Source organism: Pyxicephalus adspersus, chromosome 5 (genome assembly GCF_032062135.1).
Source record: "Pyxicephalus adspersus chromosome 5, UCB_Pads_2.0, whole genome shotgun sequence".
In the NCBI taxonomy this organism is placed as follows: domain Eukaryota; kingdom Metazoa; phylum Chordata; class Amphibia; order Anura; family Pyxicephalidae; genus Pyxicephalus; species Pyxicephalus adspersus.
The window spans coordinates 98,779,091-98,801,730 of NC_092862.1; the positions used below are offsets into that span (position 1 = coordinate 98,779,091).

Below are 22,640 nucleotides of genomic sequence, written 5' to 3' on the forward strand. Positions count from 1 at the left end.
ATCTTTTGTGCATTATTGCTGGTTACCAGTAGATGGCCCAGAGTCCTTGTGTAATGTGTGTAACAAACCTATAGCGTACATTGCACAGCGTTTAAAAAAAAAAAAGTCAGTAGTTTTATCCCCAACTGCCACTCAAAGGTGTTTACAATCTTTAAAATCAATGAGCTGGTTTATTCACACACATTAAATGTTTGTACTATACTCTGATTATATATATATATATATATATATATATATATATATATATATATATATATATATGATTCCATATTGCATGTTGATATTGTTACGGACTTCAACTATAATGATTTTCAGTACATGTATACTGTAACCCTTGAAAGTGTTACATATCACCGTTTTGCACACTTGATGTTTTGTATTAGTTTATTTTTGTTTTTTACAAAATAAAGAATGTTATAAATAAATTATATGCTTAAAGACGAACTAAACCCAAAACGGCCCAAAAAAAAAAAAAAAATACACTTACTTTCAATCCCGTAGGGCAGTTCGATCCATCCAGGGGTGTCCTGCATCAAGTCCTGCATGGTCCCGGCATTTGTCCTGGAGCAGGTGCTCCAGACGCCACCACCATCTTCTCTTCTTCCTCCTGTTCTTCTTCCTACGTCACCCGACCCAGGCGCAAGATCAAGTAAAGTAGGATGAAAAAAACATTTTTCAATCTCACTGCGCATGCATGAGATAGGCAAATTTTTCTTTTTGCGCAAAAAGGCTCCGCAGAAGGAGCGCTCAAGAGCCTCCCGGGGTGCCTGACGCTTTGCGCTCCCATTCATTCTCGACCGCCTAGGCGATCGAGAATTAGGGGGCGTTGCTGCACCCTTTTTCAAAAAAAAAAAACAAAACACAGAATTTTTACTTAGGATATAAGTGTTGTCTCCCATTTTATGTAAAGTGAAAATTGTGAGTTCAGGTACACTTTAATTATTGATGTGTACAGCATTTTAAGTATAGGTATTCTGGACCACTTTTGTAAACCTCCAGCTCTAATGTATCTATGCAACAAAAAATAGATGGATGACATTGTTCTGTAACCACCTCATTAAAACTCCCTTATCCACCTAATAGTGTACAAAAACATTTTTAAAAACCAACTAGGTACGGGACCTCCTTGGGATAACTTATTTATTTTATTATACATCATGTTTTATGCTAGAGATTTTCCAGCTGGTCACATAGGGCCATTATCTGCTGGACAGACCTGATTGAAGCAGAGAGCAGTGCTGTTGTTACTCCAGGTCATGTTTCTTTGAAACCCTGGGATCACAGAAAGTGATTTGAATGCTGCGGAGCATCACTAAATCTAGAAAAAGGCTGATTCCAGACCACTTCAGAGGTGAGAGGTGAGTATTGCTGTGTTTTTTATTTTAACTGAAATTGGGCTTTATTAAATTGTTTACAGCTAGAGAAATAGGTCCAGTACTGAACAAATGTTTGCCATATTTTCCTGATTGTGAAATGTATATACAACATCAATTGACATTAAATATAGCTTTTTGTATTGAAACTGAGAAAAAAAAGACATAAACCGTGATGCTCTAAAAAACTGGCACTAGCGACTGTCTATGCCAATCACAAAAAAACATTAATCTAGTCTACACAAACCCATCACTGTTAAAAATGTATGGCTGCTAGAAATAGAGGTTTTAAGAAAAAATATCTCTGTACTTTAAAGTAGAACCCCAGACAAACACATCTATTTATTTTTTAATGGAATTGGGAAAGGTTTGAACCTTCACCAGGATTTTATTCTTTTCTAAGCTCTTTTTGGGAACATTTCCTTCCTGACCCAGTAATCAAATGGAAAGTGAAGGTATTTCCCCACAGAGAGCACAAACAGCAAAAAAGAAAGAAAAAAATAAAGTCTATCTTGTGATTTACAGGCAAGAAGCTAAAAGTGTGGGGTAATCATTTTACAAAGCAAAATACAGCTATACAAATATACACAAATTACTTGTTGTATAGTAAAGTAAATAGAAGATAAGGAGGGGGGTTCAAATTCAATATGTGGAATAACATATCTAGAGATCTGTGATCTTGGGTTTTTTTGCATGGATATTTACTAATAAATAAAATAATAAATTAAAAACCTGCAAAAAAAAAAATAAATAAACCCAGGTGCTCCAGTTGAAGTCAAAAAATGTTTTCCAAATGGAAGAAAACAGCCATTTCTGATTCCTATCCAATCTACATTGTTATTTCTTACTAATTATTGACATAAATGTGTTTTTTTAGCAAACAATTCGAGCCTAGTATTTTTAGAAAGCTATGGAGCAGATGAATACTTTTTGCATTTGCAGAAGTCTATTTTACATTTTCACTTCCTGCACAGGATCTCTATCATATGTGCAGGTTAAACCTGCAGGTTGACCCTCTTTTCCTCCAGGGGAAGCAGTGTATCCTTATATCTTCCAATAACCTTAGAGTAAACAACGTTTCACTAAGTTTACTGTATTGATCATTTATGTATTTACACAACAAGGAGGTCATGTCTTCACTTCATCAAGGTTCCCAAGAGAAACACATTCAGTTCAGTAAATCTCTTCCTTTTCTAAAGGTCTTCTGTGCCCCTTGTTAATTTAGTTGCCCTTTGCAGCACTTTCTCCAGTTATTAAAAGTCCCTTTTGTGAACTGTTGCCCAGAATAAAAGTGCATTTTCAAGATGTACTAATGCTTTGTATAAGGTCAAGATTATGTCTCCTTTTCCTAAACTCTTACCACTTATACAAGAAATTATCTTACTTACTAGCAATCCAAGGGCATAACTTAACATTTATCAACATTAAACCTTATTTGTCAATTAATCAGTGTCTCAAGGTCAACTTGTTAGTCAGAAACATTTTTTAGGGATTTAATTTCTATATACAACTTTATGTCCTTTATGAACATAGAAAAGGACCATTTTATCCAGAAATAGACAGTGTATTTTTATTATTATTATTAAACAGTATTTATATAGTGTCACCATATTACGTAGTGCTGTACAATGGATAGGGGTTGCAAATCATGGAAAGATACAGACGGTGAAATAGGAGGAGGAGAGGAGGTAGGGGAAGTATCACACAATAGAAGGGGGATATTGAGTGGTGGGAAGTAGTTAGTGTTTTATGAGACTAAAGAGGACCAGTAGACAAGTTTGAAAAGATGGGTTTTGAGTGCTCTTTTAAATGAGTAGAAAGTAGGAGCAAGGCGAATAGTATGAGGAAGACTGTTCCAGAAAGTTAGGGCAGCTCTGGGAAAGTCTTGGAGCCGTGCATGTGATGAGGTTATGAGTGAGAAGGTCAGTAGTAGGTTATTGGAGGAGCGAAAAAAGCTAGTGGAGTATTTTTTTTACCAGGTCAGAAAGGTAAGTGGGACAAGAACTGTGGAGAGATTTGAAAGCAAAGCACAGGAGCATGAATTTGATTCTTAGGTGAAATGGAAGCCAATGAAGAGAACTGCAGAGAAAGGCAGCAAGAGGGGAGTGGTGGGAAGGATGGAAGAGTCTGGCTGCAACAGGTTAAATGTAATGGTTTCAACACTAAGCACCATTTCAAAACAGCAGCAAGCTGCAATGTTCTGCTACAGGCTCAAACGCAGTCCCATCTGCTCTTATTCAAGTGAATGGGAGGGGATGAGAATTTTTTTGCATGTGGCTGCACACACCTGTAACAGATTGGACTGTGGTTGCATTTTGCAACCAAATCTGGTTGGGTAAAGTGTGATTTTCTGCTGTAAAACTGTGGCCAACCACACAATTGTGTTCAGGGCCCTCAGCCGCATCAGGTGTTGCCTCTCTGAGCTGCTCAAGGGGAAAAGCTGAAGGATTTATACCAGGGACCTGATTGTGTGAGTTAAAGGGGCTTACAGTTGCATCTGAGTCACTAAATCATAATGATAAATGAGCATTCTGATACAAAAATAATAGTTACATCCAATGCAATACAAAAACAACTGCATGGATTACCAGTTGAAAATGAACACAGATTATACAGTAAAAAAAAACTATCAAGTAATGATATCATCCATAAATAATTCCATATTAACTGTACTGTACTGCGAACCAGCAAATCTAAGTTTCTGTTTAGTCATTCAAACAGTATATGTTCCTGTTTCTTCCTAAAATAAAAAAGATCCATTTTTAAAAGACAAGAAATGAGAAGCTTATATGCAGGTTCAAAAAAAAAATAAATACATAAAAAATAAAATTCTTGCACAATGCAGAGAAATGCGAGGCATAATGGGAAATTTTTGTAATAAAACTTAATCCATGATGTGCCCAAAGAGGTTTTAGCTGATATATTTCTGAATTGCAAAGATAATCTTTTTTCTGTTGCATACAATTCTGTATATAAATTTAATCACTATAGTTCCTATACTAGATGGTAAAGACATATTTTATTTTGACTAACCCATTAACAATATGCCAGGCCAGCGGCTAGTGAGTTTATAAAATTCATAGTTAAATCTGTCACAATAAGAACTTCCAAATAGTCTGTCTGAAAGATCAATCACAAGTAATGCTAGTCTTGTGCTAGAAGAATATAGAAAATAGGTCATTATTATAGCCACATCTCTATTGAAAATACATTATGATTTTTTTCTTCTGTCTTAAAAAAAGTAATACAGATAATAGAAAAGGAGCATGAAATAAGCACTAGTTTCACAGAAACATCTTGAATGAACACCAAAGACCCTGCAGCTGGTTTTCAGAAGATCAAATAGCAAGAGGGAATGAAAGAATTCTCACCCAGTACTGCTTCAGCTCTAATAAAAGAAAAGTGGCTTACTAACAGTGATTTGTGTATTCCACAAACAATGCCACCAACAACATAGAGAGACAACAGCTACTGCCATCTCCATCCTTTCTACTTATTATTAAACAATTCTGTCTTGTAAAAATGAGTCTTAGTCAGCCAACAATATTGTGGTTGATGGTTTCTTGCCAGTCCCTTACAATGCTGGACCATGATTACACAAAATGGTACTCATCTTTATAAACATGGCCATTTAATACAAAGGGAAGTTCAGCTAGAGACAAGTTTGAAGTGTTTGAGAGTAAAACTACTAGCAAAATCTAAAATGACAAAGATCTTGCTTTACAGATCTTTCAGGGCTGTTAGAGTTTAGTCATACAGTTTAAACCTTTTTAATTTTTTGAAATGAAAAAGTTAGACATTAGATACTCTTTAGGAATTTTTTTTGCTGTCATACAAGAGTTAAAAACATAGAGAAATAGTTTATAGCAGCAAGACTTTCTACTCCGAGTCTTGTCAAAAAGTTAAAATGACCCATACTGCAACTTAAAAGCATTTGTCAGCTTTTAGACTAGACTGTAAATTGGACTCTTAACTTTAGAGCCACAGTTACATCAAATTATATTACATTTTACATGTATGTGTGTAGTGGCACAGAATACCAAGCACACTTAAACACAGTAGTTTTACATAATGTCACTATAATTTGGAAACGGTTTTCCAGTGGAGAGTTAAACTGTTTCCACTTAGAAAAGGAAAAGACTTCTGTAACTTACAGCCTAAAGCATATTTTATATATATATATATATATATATATATATATATATATATATATATATATATATATATACACATACATACATACATACCGTACACACTTATCATTTTCTATACGTATCACATTATTTATTTACAACAGTAACTTGTGGTTCCCTTTGCTTCCAATTCAGCTATTACCTTGTCTGCAATCAAGAGATGTAACCTGTACCTGTAACCTTGCCTTAAATCAGTATAACCAGTTGATTATTCAGTTGTGTGAGTATCTACCACAGTACCTCCTTCTGCACCACCACTTTAGATAAACCACCATCATAAAACGGTAAAGTCTCATATTTAAAACAATCCCTTTTTTACCCTGAGCATTGTAAAATATTTATTATGAGTAAACCGCTCAACTCTGCTAAAGTACCATAAACACATGAGGTTTACTGCAGCTTTCATGAGACCTTTAATAGACCAATAGTCGCTCATGCAGAAATCTGTATCTAGCGACGTCTTAGTTTTTAAACACCTTCTGGATGGTGCACATTTGTACTTTCTTAGGAAGATCTGGATAATAGATGATAGGGACTAGATAGATGTAATCTATATTATATTCAATTTAAAATATGAACATTACAGTATGATAGTTTTGTTACTTCTGTATTGTTTGAAAAAAAACATTATATAAGAACTCTCTCAAAGAATTTTCTTAAAACCAACACCGTTTAGTTAAACAGTGTTTAGGTAAAATTTATACTGCACTTGAATCAGCTGGGCACATGAACCTTACCAAATCACATTACTGTTTGTGATTATGATATGGCAGTGGTAGTGTATTACCATGTCCAGCTTTACAAAAAAAAAAAAAGAAAGAAAAAAAACATTATCATGTCTTATTGGAAGTCCATTTAAACTGAAAAGTAATATGGCCCTAACAAGCTATCATTTTCAAGGAAATATATAAAAAAAACATAAACCAAATATAGCTTTTGTTTAGGACAAATGGAAAACACAGAAGTTGTTTTTGTCATTTTTATTTGGCTCCAAGCTTTGGATATTTGAACTAAACCTGAAAGAAAGAAATTCAATAAAAGTGGTATAGAAGGTAATTAGGGATCAGGTGCAAGTCCCCAGTTTCATATCTAAGAACTAATATCAAGTCATATACTAGAGGAACACCAACACCTTCATGATACCTCACTGCAAAAGTTACAGAAAAAGAATTGTTTTATACACACACACACACTGTATATATCCTATATTAAGCTAGGTATCACGTTATGTATACACTATTGGGAAACAAACAAGCACAAATTTTGCAGAGAAAGTCACGTAAAAATAATAAGTAAAATATATCTTTTTAGTCCTTAACAAGAGAAATATAGCTTTTGTCTAAAGGCATTTATGGCTACATGCTGCTTTCACACTTGCACTGGTCTCCCATATGACCTCACTTTTTATAGAAAGGGCTCATTAATGGATGGATAGTAATCCCCCTTGCCGTCTAGTGTTAACACACAGCATCCACCTTACATCCCGCTGTAAAAATGTGATAGAAAACTAAACCACTATATAATGCATCAACCAGGGATGAATACATAAAAATACAGGGATAGAAAGGCTCTCCTTCAACTAAAGTAACTAAATAATAAGACAATATTTGAAAGTAAAATACTTCTATATAAAAATTAGTGTATTTTCTTCCTTTTTTCCCCAAGATGCAGTGCTTAGCTCTTTAGGGTGTTTTTGCCAGGCCTAAGCACTAAGACATGGGCACAATATCAGAGAGACTTTTCAAATTATTTTTAATTCAACCTCATGAAAAAAACTCATCCTAGCTGTGTGACACCCCCTCCCCCAACATCTGAGCTTTAATTGGCCATAGTAATGCATGCTACTGAAACATATAAAAGAGGGAATGACTACTCAAAAGTTCATCTCGCTGCTATTGTGATCCCTGTTTCTGCCTCAAAGAAAAATGATTATTTATAATATTACCATGATATTTAGAAAATAGGTAATTCAATTCCAAGCTTACTCACAGAGATTCCACTTTAAGCCAGTTGTAGTCACGGAATAGCATGGGGATCCTATGGGAATAAGGCCGCACCATTTTCCTTCTCTTCCTGTTGCCACATGCAGTATGTGTTTTCCCTGTGGCAGACATTAAATGAAAACAAAGAAAATGATACACTTACACTTGCAGATGTACTTTTTTCATTGCCATATAGAACAATATTACAGAGCATATCACTATAGTCACTACAGAGACAAAAGGGGAAATGACTGGCAGTTTTCAACTTGTCAAATTAAGGAGCCGATTTATGAGAATTTAGAAAAAGTAAACTGGGGCAGTTGCTCATTGTTACCTTTCAAGTTTCATCTTTCAAATGAAACAAACAAACGGTCTTTTATTATCAGCACTTCCATGTGACAATTTTACTTACTCTAGCTTTCTTAAAACAGCTCCCATGTGTTTCGCAAATAATCTTAAAAATGGATGAATATATCCATGATTTTACTTTACAACTAATTATAAAAAAAGAAGTTAACACTTAGATTAAAAACAAATACTCCAAATAAAATTCACTTTATCAAAGATAAGATCAAGGATAAGAAATGTTGATGACTTCCTATGTACATAATAGGACAGCAGGAAAGCAGGGAAATAAAAATTCATAGCATAACATTTTCCAAAACCATTTACCAAAGAATTATTGAATTTAGAAAAAAGGTGAACTTGATCTGGTGCAATAAAATAAACAATCACTTGTCTTCCCAGCATCTTTGTGTGCATCATTTAGCTATGCCTTATGCACTCCACTACAGGGGACTTCTTCAGGGGCGTGCAGCTGACTAGAACACATTCATTAAATAGCATTAAAGAAAAATGACAAATGTGATGCTGAACAATAACTAGGAATGCTAAATCATTGCATGCAAAGTTATTTTAATGAAATTTAAAAACTTTCCTAAGCTGGAAAAGCCTAGGAAACTATGTGATGCTTCTAGATAGTAGTATTAGCTAAAAGTGATTACCAGCAGCAATACCGAAAACCTTTGTGATGTGCAGAAAAACCTTTCTGAATTTTGTTCTTTGTATAAGCTTACCAGGCATGGAGCATGGGATAGGGTATGGCTACTCCAAGTTTTTCCAAGTACAAGTGAATATGTATGGTCAATGATAATATGTTCAGTCTCTTTTATACAACATCCTGCATTTCCATCAGGACCAAGGAACAGCACAACTGAATGTTTTTATTATCCAAAAAGCTATATAGAATTGTTGTACACATTTCTTTCTTTCCAGTATGGTGAAGACCACAAAACACATTTTTAAGTCAAGTAAATAGGAAATAATGAATATACATTATATACTTTCATAGCTAGCCTGCAGGTGGCTTAAAGCTCATTTTCTTATTTTCAGGTCTTGTTTTTCCTTACCTCCTGTATAAAATGAAGTTAAAAACCAAAAACAAAACATTGTGTTTACAGAGCTCAGTAACTGGGGCTGAAATTTACACATGTATACACGAATTAAGCAAATAAGGGACCATCATTTTTTTTGGACAGATTCAATGTGTGTTTGAAAGTATTACAAATTCTACTGTATTGACTCTAGCTCACAAGAGTGCTCCTTAAGTAGTCCTGAAATATTTTGTTTATTTCCAGATTATAGACCAACAATAAAGCTTTTGCAATCAAAAATTGGTGTTCATAAAGCATTATTATTTTTCTTTACAAATTTACAATTATCATTTGCAAAATAAACTGTCAAATTTAACAATTTCCAGCGATTTCTGACATCTAAACCTTTTTAAAAGTCATCGTCCGTGGATCCACCTGAAAAAACGTAATCCATTGTTTTTTGGGTTTTTTTCGCTCACCTCTCCCATACTTTGAATGCCAATGGCTCCATTATCCTCATACCATGTGAATAATACCAGTCAGCATAGTTAAAGAGCCCAAGATGTTACAAGCTCACAAGGTTTCTAGCAAAAATAACAGTTTTTTTATTTATAATACCATTTTGTTTTTAATAACAATTTTTTTTATTATTATTAGTTATTATAAACAGTTTTTTTTTAACTTATCAAGCAGCCGCAACAAAAGCTTTTTATAGTATATTTAACAGACTAAATAAGCAAAATAAATTATTAGAATTTACATAGCTTTTTATCTTTTAGTTATGTTTCAAGATAACTCCTCTAAATGTCAGTTTTCATCCAGCTGGCACAGCCACTACAATGCTCAATAGTGTCATGATCTCCTAATTGCCTTTATGAAGAAGATGGTTTTATTTATTTTTTTAATATGGTGAAAAGTCTAAAAAAGGAGAGCAAACAGTTAATATGATCTTCCTTCTTATTTTTAGTCATGTTTATTTTTTCAGCTGTGTAAGGGTATATATACACGTCAGATGATTCTCAACCGATAATCGCCTCTGGGCAGATATCAGACAAGAATCCGGCATGAACAGTGCCCATCATCGTCTGTGGATCCACCCGAACAAACGTAATGAAAGTGAAGGGGAGAGAGCACAGTGGGGTGCTGCTCTGTCATCCCCCCCCCCCCCAACCTTGGAGCAGCACAGTGCTGTATGTATAGCACTCGTTCATGAATCTTTCAGTGTTTTGTCGTTGGAAAGGATCATGAAAGATAATTTCCAATGACAATTATTGCACGTGCATATGCATCCTAAGTCCAGGTTGTATGGACTTGTGTGCATTATTCTTTCCAAAAATGTCCACATTTAAAATTATAATGAGTACAAAAACTGTCATTTTCTGATTTCACTCAATACTTTTATGATAAAAAATTGCAGTTCATGACTTTGCAAAACGCTGTTCCATATCAACCTGATGTTTTACATTAATAATATAGAAATAAATTGTTTCTCTTTACTAACCTATTGAGTCAACAATCTCTCACACAGCATTAGTCTCAGATGTGGAATCAAACAGTCACATTTAAAAACTGCACTGGCTCCTGCCCAGGGAAATTGCTGTTTGAATAGGCAATTTCCGACATGTCTGTGCTTTTGAATTCAACTTGTACAAACCAGCGCAATAGAACTGATTCCAAAGCACAAGAGGGATTATTTATAAAAGTCATGGTGCTGTACAACTGGGGCGAATCTAAATTTGATTGATGAAAAGATTTCCCAGTACCATTAACAAATAACTCAAGTCCTTTTGTAATAATAATTTAAAGCTTGCCTATAACAAACTGCTGATGTGTCCTGATTTTTCCTTTTGTATACAGCACTGATTTAGAATAGGTCTCCCGCTCAGAGTGGTAAAGTAGGCATGTGGCTTCAAAACTCATTTGGGCAGTACTTCTTAAATAATCCTTAAGGAATTCCATCAGGACAAAAAAAAAGTGTTCTTTCAAAGTTCGAAGACATGATTATTTGAGTTTAGTTATGTGTACCATTAAAGGACAGTAAACTGCATATTTGTAGTTAAAGCAGAACAAAACTCTGATAAAAATGAAAAAAATACAAGGTAGAATAACCAAACCAACCAACCAACCAATGTTAACTTTCAATCTGGAAATTTTCTCTGCAGTACCTTTATCCTACCACTAGACTTCTTTACTCTGATAGCCAACAGCACTCAATCCACTTCCTCTGAGCTCAGGTAGACCTGCACCTACCATAGTCTATGATTGGAAAAGGTTGGATTGGATGCTTCTTGTCACCACATCAACTAATTGGCTGTAATGGTTCTCCTAAAAATACCCCTGATATACGGGACACTTTTAAAAACAAACATGCATTGTGACAACCATATTTATTTGTGATGCCTGTAGCTTCCTGTTTAGCTGTGTGACTCAGTGACAAGAATCTACTGGTAGTCCTAACTAGAAGGACACCACCTTCTTTCTGTCTCCATAGGCTGAACATTGATTAATTATGCGAACCAGAAGACCAGGATGCTATAGGAAAGGTAGCAGACAGGTATGTCCACAAGCACCCAGTGGCTAAGTGAGGTTGGGTCTTCATGGATGTTTTTAAAAATGCATGAAAACGTTCCTACTGCGTTTATATGCACTTTTATTAGCGTTTTAAAGTGCTTACGTTTTAACTGCTTCTAAACATGAGAAAATGCCCCATTAAAATAAACAGAAGCAATTGCCCGCGTTTACCTGCATTTTCCAGCGTTAACCCCCATTTAAATTTTTTAAACGCTGCAAGCAGCGTTTTAGACAATGTTCATAAATGTGCCTCAAGGAAATATCCTGGTGTAGATTAGCCCTTTGGAATCCATAGCAATTTCAAACATGGGCTTTTAAAGCCTCAGGTAAAACGCTGGGGAAAATGCCCGTATAGACTAAGCCTGAGCTAATAAGAGCAGTCATAAAGCAGGAATAATAGTTACAATCACAGATAAAAATGATGTTCAAACTACTTGTGAGTGAGTAATATAATACAAACTAAAATAAAGTACTAAAATATGCTGTTGCTTCCATTTATTATATATGCTGTTGCTTCTATTTATTATAAACTATAATTAGTAGAAGAATTTTTTTTTAGGAATAATTATTAATTTTATTAATAAACAGTATTTATATGGTGCCAACATATTATGCAGTGTTGTACATTAAATAGAAGTTGCAAATGACAGCCAGGTACAGACAGTGACACAAGAGGAGGAGAGGAAAATACAATATATCCTGTATTTTGGACTCACAGACACAGACATAGGGCCAATAAGCTTAGTAGAAAAGTGGAGCAGTGAAAATTGTGTCCTACAAAAAAAACGTAAGACAAACTACTGTATCACAACACAATGAACTCTATACTCATCTAATAAATTAGCTAACGAAAAGTTCAAATGTAGTTGACCCCACTGCACTAGGATGCTTTATCTTCTAGAATAAATAATACAAATCTTAAAATTAATTTGCTAAATTTTCTTCTAAGGATTGATTGTCTATAGAATACATTTTTTTTATTACCAAATAAACTTTGCAAACTAAAATACTAATTCAAGTTACAACAGTACCTATCACAGATAATACCCCCCCCCACTAAACACAAGGGGTATATATATATATGACTCCCATTCTAGAAGCCACAAGCACACATACAGTTTCTTATAATTTACAGTGTGATGTTAGTTTTAAAGTTATTCATTTATGCTACAAGCTAGAAACCATAACAATCTTGGCAAATCTTCTGGTCTTGCAGTTAGTAAAATATTTATACCTCTGCTTCCAAAGTGGCCTCACACTGCCCCAGCTCATCAATGATATGGTTGTATAGGACTGCATGTGTAGCTAGTGCCCTCCGCGCTCTGCAACCCCTATAGGGTAAAGATAGTTTCTGACTATGCATTACATACAGGTGAACTGAGAACCAATAATACCTATGGGTGTATAGCAATGGTATGATTTTGACTTTTTTTCTTGGAAATTTAGAAAATACTAGCTGACTGCCATTCATGAACAAATGGATTATGTTTTTCAGTTAGGTGTTAGCTCTCCGCATGACCGTATGGACCTTAACAGCAGATAAAAGATAGATTGTTTATCTAAGGAAAGGATCTGAACTATGAAATATTGGATGCAAAGACTTTGAGGAATTGTGGCATACATTCCTTCTTTAAAATGTTTCAAGATAAGTTGATTTCAATGCTCTGTGCCTCTGCAAAGTCAAATATGCACATGTGTACATACAGCTAGACTGTTTTGGTGGATATTGAGTGTGATGAGATCCATAAATATTTTATCTCTTTGATGTCCCATGCCTACTGAGGAAGCAATCTTTTCTCGAGAACTAACAAAAAGGACAAATTTAAAAAAATATCTTTATTTTTTGTGAAAATTGTAGATTCATATCCCAAGCATGTTTCTTGTTCATACATGTTGAAATACATTATGTTTTTAGAAACAATGGATGACTAATGATATTTTGGTGCCAGTAACTAATTAGGAAATGAATATTGTCTCAGCTAAGTGTTAGTCAGTTTCCCCTTACCTAAATAATAATAAAGATGCTACGCCAACTTAGCAAACAGGAAGTCTGGAGGATGGTAATTGAGCGGAAGTGGAAATACTTGACTATGCAACAGGGAATAGGAATAGTAAGCAGCTGAGCCAAGTGCTTTGTTTCAGAGAATACTACCTTTTGACTGAAGAATGTATTTGGCTGTATAGATTATTACTGTTGGATATTTAAAAGCAGAACAAATCATTTCTTTTATACCTTGAGTAAATGCTTGCACTCTTAAAGACTGTTGTACAAGTCAGAACATTTATAAGAGCATTAAAACCGGGCAGCAATGCATATTTGTCTAACTGAAGAGCATATCGACTGAGCTTGTTTATCTATGAAAATTGATTGCAGACTTGCTTCTAATATAACTTTTTAAAGTCACGATCCCACGGCACATTAAGCAACTTGAACTTTATACCCCACTTGTCTGCATTGAGGGCTCTAAGTGTTTTTTTTTTTTTATAGATAAGGACAGCTAATACAGGTTGGGTCCTGGGTTAAGACATGAACATTTAGGAGCAGCAGATGGAGAATAAATCACCCAGGTTCCTTGTCTTTTCAAATAGTAGCAAGCCAAGAGTCTGCTTTTTTTTAGGTTCAGAATACTTATAATTTTAGAAAATAATTTCAGAAATGATTACTTAAGGAATTTAGGTGTAAACACTACACACTAAGAAACATCAGCAATGTTCCTAAGGCTTGTCTCCTACGTTGCTTTTTCTGATGTTGTTTTGCTGTTTTGTCACTATTGTTGTCAACTCCCAGCTTGCAGACAGTGACAGTAAAAAATACCATGAAATATTGTATTGATCAATGTAAATTATTAAATTAAATTAACAAACCTAAATAAAATGTATTCTATTTAACCCATATTAACCACTATGTAACACAAATCAGCAATAATTAATCCTCTCCTACACTTCTCCCCTTAGCTAATTCTTATAAAGTTGGTTAATAAACTGAACAGTTCTTTTACAGGCCTGTAGCATTCTGGCTTATTAAACAAATTACATTGTTATATCCACCACATTAAAAATCTATTTTGATTTTTTTTTCACTTTTCATATGGTCCGCATGTGGCTTTCTGGCATACATTTAGGCTTTTTGTTTTCAGAACCTATTTGATACTACTTTGTGATATATAAATTCACAGGACAGAAGGCAGAAGTATATCATTTTGTTGTTGTACACAGTTGCCTAAGCTGCTTATTTTCACCTGTTCCAGTTCATGCCAAATATTGCTTTTTAAGCTGTACAAAATCTTTGGCCTCAATTGTCATGCCAACCTTTGGGGGGTACAAACAGCTGTAAAGAAAAGATATATCCGACGGACCTAGCTGAGTATTCACAAAGTGACAAGTGGAAACAAATCATGGCATGGCAATTTTTCACAGTTGTTGAGTACTTTTATCTCCATGTGAGATTGGAATCATTAGTACTAAAACCCTAGTCCAGGTTTAACAATGCAAACCTATCACTGTCTCACAGCAGCTCTAAGCCACAAAATAAAAAGACAAAACACCATAGGAGAGGGATGGCAAACCAGGCCACCAATTAAATTGGTCCTTTCTATTTTTCACCTGAGCTCCATGCTTCAGGCTTAGTGTCTGCATCGTTACTTTATCTCTGCATGCACACGTCTTACCTAATACTAGAAAAGAATTAGTTAAATCCTAAAAATATTTTCTATTATCCTTTTACCTTAACATTAATTTTTTTAATTGTTGACAAATAAATTTGTTTTTTTTATTAAATTCAGTTTATATATTCTATGTTTGCTTTATTACAAGAAAAAGTCATAATAAATGATCTCTTGTAACTACAAAGGGGAGTTAAAAGCCATAATATAGTAGCATCTGACAGCCTATTGTATGGCAAGCAAACCTTGTGGTCTATTCAAGATGTACATAATACTAAGTCATATTGTATTTGCAGGTACCGAATCCACCGGTCATCGCTACCAACATGGATAAACACATCTCCGGGCCAATTTAAATGATTTGGGCATTCAGAGGCTAGGGTGGCAGATGCATGATGAGTTAAATAATAATTTAAAACATAGTAACTCATAGTCAACAGAAACTCCAGTATGGGTGTTCTCTTTTTTACACAAAGACATACTTGAAAAAACAAAGGTTGCTCAGTAAGAACTTTTGCCTTTAGTAGGGAACCAAATGGACTCATCATTGTACCTGTATATCTGTATGTCAGATGTGTAGGTTAGAAGATATGTGGCTGGATACAGAAAGCCAAAAAAATCAATCGCCACTCACTATCCTTTCAACAGTTCAACAATTCGGATATCCAAACTGCTTGTAAAGATAATACTATAGACAAAGTAAATACTTTCATATGTCAATTTATCTATATGTACACAGTACACTACACTCTGGAAACTATACAGCACAAAAATAGTGTCAGATGTTTCTTTACATTTTTTCCCCAAGGACAAACTAGATAACTTTTGTGTCTTTCATACTAGATTGTGTGTCCTCTGTTGTCAAGATTAGATAATGATTGGTTAGATGTCAGAAATGATAACAGTTGGGAGGGTTCCACTCTCAAGGGACAAGCATGGGTTAGTATCATCAAGCAAGAAGCTTCAGACACTGATATCCAATTTCTTAGAAAAACATCAGAAAAAGAACATACCTTAGCTATTTGTTTCTTGTATTCTCCAGGCCAAACTTAAAATCACGGTTTCGCATATATTTAGAGTATTAAGCTATGTATTTAGATTCCATAGCATATTACACAGCAATCAATCAGAATTATAATTTTATTGATATGACTATAGTAAATTAAAGTCCAATTGGTCATTATAAGTCATTGCACTGTAACTGAGTAAACTCAGTAGAACACAGGCTACTAATTTTCCACTGGGAAAGCTTGGCAATGAGATTCTGTAATTAGGATGGCTAACTGTAAAAATGTTGCAGTCAGTGGGAAAAAAAGTAACAGGATTACAATCATACATGATCGCAGTAAAGAATAAAAGAGAATATGTGGTTAGAAGTAGACATTTTTTCAACTATGTCACGATTTCAAAAAAAGTATTTGGATTAGTAAAACCTGTAATGGATCATCTTGTCTTTTTTTGTTTTTTTTCGTTATTCAAATTACCGAAACATAATACATATAATAAAAACATATAAACAGTGAAAATGTCCTCCAGAACCCAAAAAAATAGTGTCATGGTGTAACCCCAGCTTGCGCTTAGATGGAAAAAGCGCTGAAAATTTGATAGCATGTGGCCATGAGCAATACTATGTCAGAACTGACAAAGTTAACACATGGGCCCTGATTTATTAACGCTCTCCAAGACTGGAGAGGATACACTTTCATCAGTGAAGCTGGGTAACACAGCAAACCTGAAATGGATCTGGTCCAGGACTGAAAACACTTGCTAACCAATATCAAATTACTTTTAAGAAATCCATTTCTCGTTTGCTAGAACCCCCAGCTTTAACAATGAAAGTGTATCCTCTCTTGGAGAGCTTTAATAAATTAGGCACACGATTGGGAACCACTCTAATTCCCGGTGGTCAGTGGGGACCCAAGCTTTTATTGAAAGGCTAGACTGAGAGTCATACAGCATGGAGTTGTCCCTCCTGGTTCTAAAATGAACCTATGTACTTTATATTTATAACATTATTATGATAATGTATGCTTATTTGAGTATTTTAAGGAGTTTTTGTTTTTCTATATAATTATATAACTTTTTTATTTGTCACCAACCACTAAAAACTAGTAAAATGGCATTTAAACAGCCTTTTTTATTAGCACTGATGAAACTTTTCCCATCACTCCAATAAAGCACTATGTGTAATAGGCCAAGGGTGCCCTACGGCCAGATCTGGCCCTTTCCTCATTCCCCCTGTGCTCATTGTCTTGTGGGGGATGGGGTGCGGGCATCTCCTGGGTTTCTCTATCCAGATTACTCTTTTCAGGGTACAAAGAAGACCCTGAGAGCTGTAACTAAAATTAATTTCAACCCCTTAAACACAAGTTGTCAGATACTGGATCACAAGAATAAAATTCTAATAACAATCGGGGATATTTACACATTAAGGAGGGCTATTTCAAGACCAGGATCCCCAAATTGAGTTTGCATGTTGGGGACCCTCACGAGGGCCAACCTCATTGCAATGAAAATTAGGGTACTGCCAAATGTCTGTGAGCTGTGGTCCCCCCTTGAAGTTCACAAAATGTTAAGGCTGCCATCAGGTTGGCCGTAAGGTTGCGTGCGGTTACCCCTTAGTTATGCAATGGATCCCTGGCTCGGGGGAGGAACTTAGTACCGCCTGGAGTCAAATCTGCAGATGCTGCGGTGCAAGAAATTGAGTGGCTGGTGAGCTGCCTGTTACACATAGCTGGCCATTTACCCCAATTGCTCTGGAACAGAGGGATGTTGGCAACTGTAAATGTGAAAGCCAGTAGAAACCCCCCCCCCCTTCCCCATTAAATGGTATACCCATCATTTCATGCCACCCTATCACACACAGCAATCTCCTTACTCTCTATGAACCCCAATTACTCTGTAAGTAAAGAGAAGTGTGACTGTAAGTGCAGGACTTTTGTGGCTAAATCCCGCTAAATCTTCACCACTTTGGCGCCATCACAAAATATGAAAAACTTTATCTGTCACATGAATTGTATTTCTCTCAAGTATCTATTGACGAGATTTGGGGGTACAAAGAAGGTTAGTGGCCCCTATAACTGACAGGACGCATTGTTTGGTGTAGTTTCTGCTCTTTGCTACAGGAATGGTGAGCAAATATATGACCAGCCAGCACTGTACGATAACTTTAGTTTTGAGTATCAAATGGTGTTAGCTTCATCTACTTTGAATGACAGTATGGATTAGATGTCTAGGAGGATGCAGATTCATTTGTTATATCTCCTATGTAGTGATGTTATAGAGTGAAGAGGAACACACACTTATATGAAAACCCAATGCTTATATGGTTAGCATAATATCCTAGTATGTTAATATTGACATGACCAAGTACAGTGAGGGAAAGTATTTGACCCCCTGCTGATTTTGTACGTTTGTCCTCTCACAAAGAAATGACCAGTCTATAATTGTAATAGTAGGATTATTGTAGATGTGAGAGACAGAATAACAACAAAAGAACCCTTAAAAAGTGCTCAAAAGTCAGAGCTTGATGTGCATTGTAATGAGTGAAAAAAGTATTTGATCCCCTATCGACCAGCAAGATTACAGTCTCCCTAGTGTCTTCCCTGTATGCAGGTAATGAGCAGAGATTAGGAGCACCCTCTGTAAGGGAGTGCTCCTAATCCACGTTTGTTACAGTACCTGTATAAAAGACACCTGTCCACAGAAGCAATCAATCAATCAGATTCCAAGCTAGCCAACATGACCAAGACCAAAGAGTTGTCTAAGGATGTCAGGGACAAGATGATAGATCTACACAAGGCTGGACTGGGCTAGAAAAGACTATCGTCAAGCAGCTTGCCGAGAAGGTGACAACATTTGGCGCGATCATTCCCAAATGAAAGAAACACAAAATAACTTTTAATCTTCCTCGGTCTGGGGCTCCATGCAAATCTCCCCTCATGGAGTTGCAATGATCATGAGACGAAGCAGCCCAGAACTACACGGGGGGAACTTGTCGATCTCAGGGCAGCTGGAACCATAGTCAACAATTGGTAACAATTGGTAACACTGCGCCGTGAAGGCCTGAAAATTTGCAGAGCCCGCAAGGTCCCCCGCTCAAGACAGCACATGTACAGGCCCGTCTGCAGTTTGCCAATGAACATCTGAATGATCCAGAGGACAACTGGGTGAAAGTGTTGTGGTCAGATGGGACCAAAATTAAACTCTTTGGCATCAACTCAACTCGCCATGTTTGGAGAAGGAGGAATGCTACTTATGACCCCAAGAACACCATCCCCACAATCAAACATGGAGACATAATGCTTTAGGAGTGTTTTTCTGCTAAGGGGACAGGACACATTCACCGCATCGAAGGGACAATGGACGAGGCCATGTATCGTCAAATCTTGGGTGAGCACCTCCTTCCCTGGGCCAGGGCATTGAAAATGGGTCGTGGATGGGTATTCCAGCATGACAATGATCCAAAACGCACGGCCAAGGCAACAAAGGAGTCACTCAAGAAGAAGCACATGAAGGTCCTGGAGTGGCCTAGCCAGTCTCCAGTCCTTAATCCTATAGAAAATCTGTGGAGGGAGCTGAAGGTTCGAGTTCCCAAACATGAACCTGGAAACCTTACTGACTTGGAGAAGATCTGCAAAGAGGAGTGGGACAAAATCCCTCCTGTGCAAACCTGGTGGCCAACTACAGGAAATGTCTGACCTCTGTGATTGCCAACAAGCGGTTCGCCACCAAGTGCTAAGTCATCTTTTGCGAAGTGATCAAATACTTATTTCACTCATTACAATTCACATCAAGATCTGACTTTTGAGCACTGAGTTTTTGAAGGTTCTTTTGTTGTTATTATGTCTCTCACACCTACAATAAACCATTACCACCATTACAATAATGGACTGGTCATTTCTTTGTCAGAGGACAAACGTACAAAATCAGCAGATGATCAAATACTTCTTTCCCTCACTGTAGGTCCATTAATCAACATCATCCCTTATCTAGTAGGATTGATCTTCCCTGTGCAGCTCACTGTGGAGAGGCTTACACATGGTGGCTTCTGGTGGTCTAGCAGAGTACCACTCCTCATAGCAACACATGGAGATAACGGAGAAGAGCTGGATGAAAAAGACTTGGCATAGGCTTATGTAAAAGAAAGTCTTTGCAATGCCTGGCAGGCTCACATAGTGAAGACCGTTGGCTCCAGTGTGGCTACTGAAAAGTGCAAGGTGGTGCGCCCAAGTAAAAGAATGGGTTTGACTTTTAGGAATCCAAGCCAACATTTGAAATGAACATCATAAAACTGTTTTTTTTTTTTTTTTTTTTAGGACATCTATAGAAAGGTAATTGGTATAGTTTAATTAAACTTTACATATTAATTGATACATTATTATGTTTACATAAATACTATATTACTATTGTAATTGTAATGTGTTACATTGCCTAATTTGTGCAAAAATAAAAGGATGAAGTAAATGATGGTCAAAATAAAATTAAATTACTCAAAATTATTCAGGCAACATTATTAGCAATAGAAATGACACATTTCAACCTTACATAATAAAAAGAGTAACTTGCATGTTTTAATATTAGTGGTGCACACATGAAGAACAAAATCCTGAATAATAATCATAGCTACATGCCAAGCTAATTACTGCTCCAATTTTACAATTACATTCTATTACATTGAAAATAAAGTACAATTTACAAAAAAAGTAACTTTAATTGTTGTTGCAATATATGACATATTGACAAAACCATACAAATTTTTTGGGTCAATACATTTGCAAGCCCTATTACTATGTTTAGGCGTAAGTGGTCCATCTTGGAAGAATAATGTCATCATTCTGCTGCAGATGGAGGAAAGCATTTCTACAGCTCCCCTGTATAAGTTTAGTGTACTATGTAAATTGTCTGTTCTTTCTGCAATAATGGACCTGCGTGATCACAATTTTGTATTTTAAAAATTTAGTTTAGCTTTAACATCAGTACATATACACACACAGATGTATCTGTGTATACAGATTACTGTGTGAACAATATGGCTCAAAATAATCAATCTTCTTCATGAAAGATACCCAACTTTAAATGATATCTGACAAATTACCACTAATCACAGCGTTCTGGAGAGAAAAGAAGATGTCAGTCTTGTAGTTTGAAATGCTATGTACTGCTGCATATACTTTTATATGGATTATGAAATGTGATAAAAAGAAGAAACATATTCCAAATAGATGTTCTTTATTAATTGGTGCTGATTTAGTGGTAGGATATAGGGTTTGGTATCTTGCAAGGTCGTCTGCAATGTAGCATCAGAAGCTACATTTGGATGCCCCTTAGTGATAAAATGCCCTAAATACTGACACATCTGGTCTTACAAAGGACCAGTATTAATTTAATAGCTTGCAAAGAAGTTTTGTGTGGTTGATCTAAACCCAACAGTTTTAGAGAAAAAGCTTTTGAAGTTTGTAAATGAGTGAAAGGCCAAAAACTCACAATTAAACTGAGTAAAACCATCATGTTCAGCTGATGCCCTTGATAAATATGGCTGCCCATCAAATTAGAGAATCAACAGCAGGATTCAGAAGTAACAATGCAGAGACTCGATTTAAACTCTTACAAGCAAGTTAAGATATACATAATCATTGTCTATTCTGTGCATAGCGATTAATTTTTTATTCAGGTTTTTGTATTTTTTTTCTTTTTACAGTTACATTTTTTTACTATGTTTTTTTTTTACATTGAAGTTTACTTTAGGTAGGAAGGAACGAGAAAAGCATAAAATACAACAAATATCAAGGACTAGATGCCATGTTTTACATACTGTTACAGTGATTATTTAGTTTGAAAGCTATTACTTTCTGTGCTTTTCAAGAGTTTAAGGTCTGAAGTCTGTTTGGTGAACACATGTTCCAGTGACATTCATGCCAAGCATCATTAATACTACTTAAAGCAACTGTCATACAAGGAGGTAAAAGTGTCTGTCTTCATAAAATCCCTTGAAGTGCTGCTTTTGACCTCTGAAAATGCACCATTCATTAGCTAGAATATTCTTTCAAAGGCTACCTCAACCCCAGGGACTGTCATGTCAAATTACATCACTGTTATGATATTTAGAGAACAGAGATATTTGTTCCTCTAAAAGAACTAACACTTTCCTGTAGACATGCGGCTTTTATTTCTAAAAGATCTTGTCGGCTTTAGTGACAAAACGTATCGACTCCCTTTTATTCAAGTCCACATTCAAGATTTTTTTTTTGTTCACACAAAATGAAAAGCAAAAAAAAAGGGTTTTGTGTACAAAGCTTTTGGATGTGCGTATTTAAAAGAGAAACCCAGTTAGTACAAGATTGTAAATCATATCATGTTATGTCCACGTGGTATTTCCTTGCTTTAAATGTAAGCTACAAACCTGAACGGATTTGCAACAATTGCAACAAAACACTTCTAGTGGAGAATATCATTAATCTTCCAATGATTAAAGCTGTCTACAAGG

At 35.7% G+C, this 22,640-nt stretch overlaps 1 protein-coding gene across 3 annotated transcripts in view; it reads right to left on the reverse strand.

Moving 5' to 3' along the window:
* TPK1 (thiamin pyrophosphokinase 1) overlaps window positions 1-22,640 on the reverse strand; it is a 254,941-nt gene that overhangs the window by 65,454 nt on the left and 166,847 nt on the right. For all 3 annotated transcript variants that reach the window (XM_072412252.1, XM_072412251.1, XM_072412253.1), the window contains one exon: window positions 7,556-7,667. In XM_072412252.1, coding sequence (XP_072268353.1) covers window positions 7,556-7,667 — 112 coding nt within the window. The remainder of the gene's footprint in view (window positions 1-7,555; window positions 7,668-22,640) is intronic.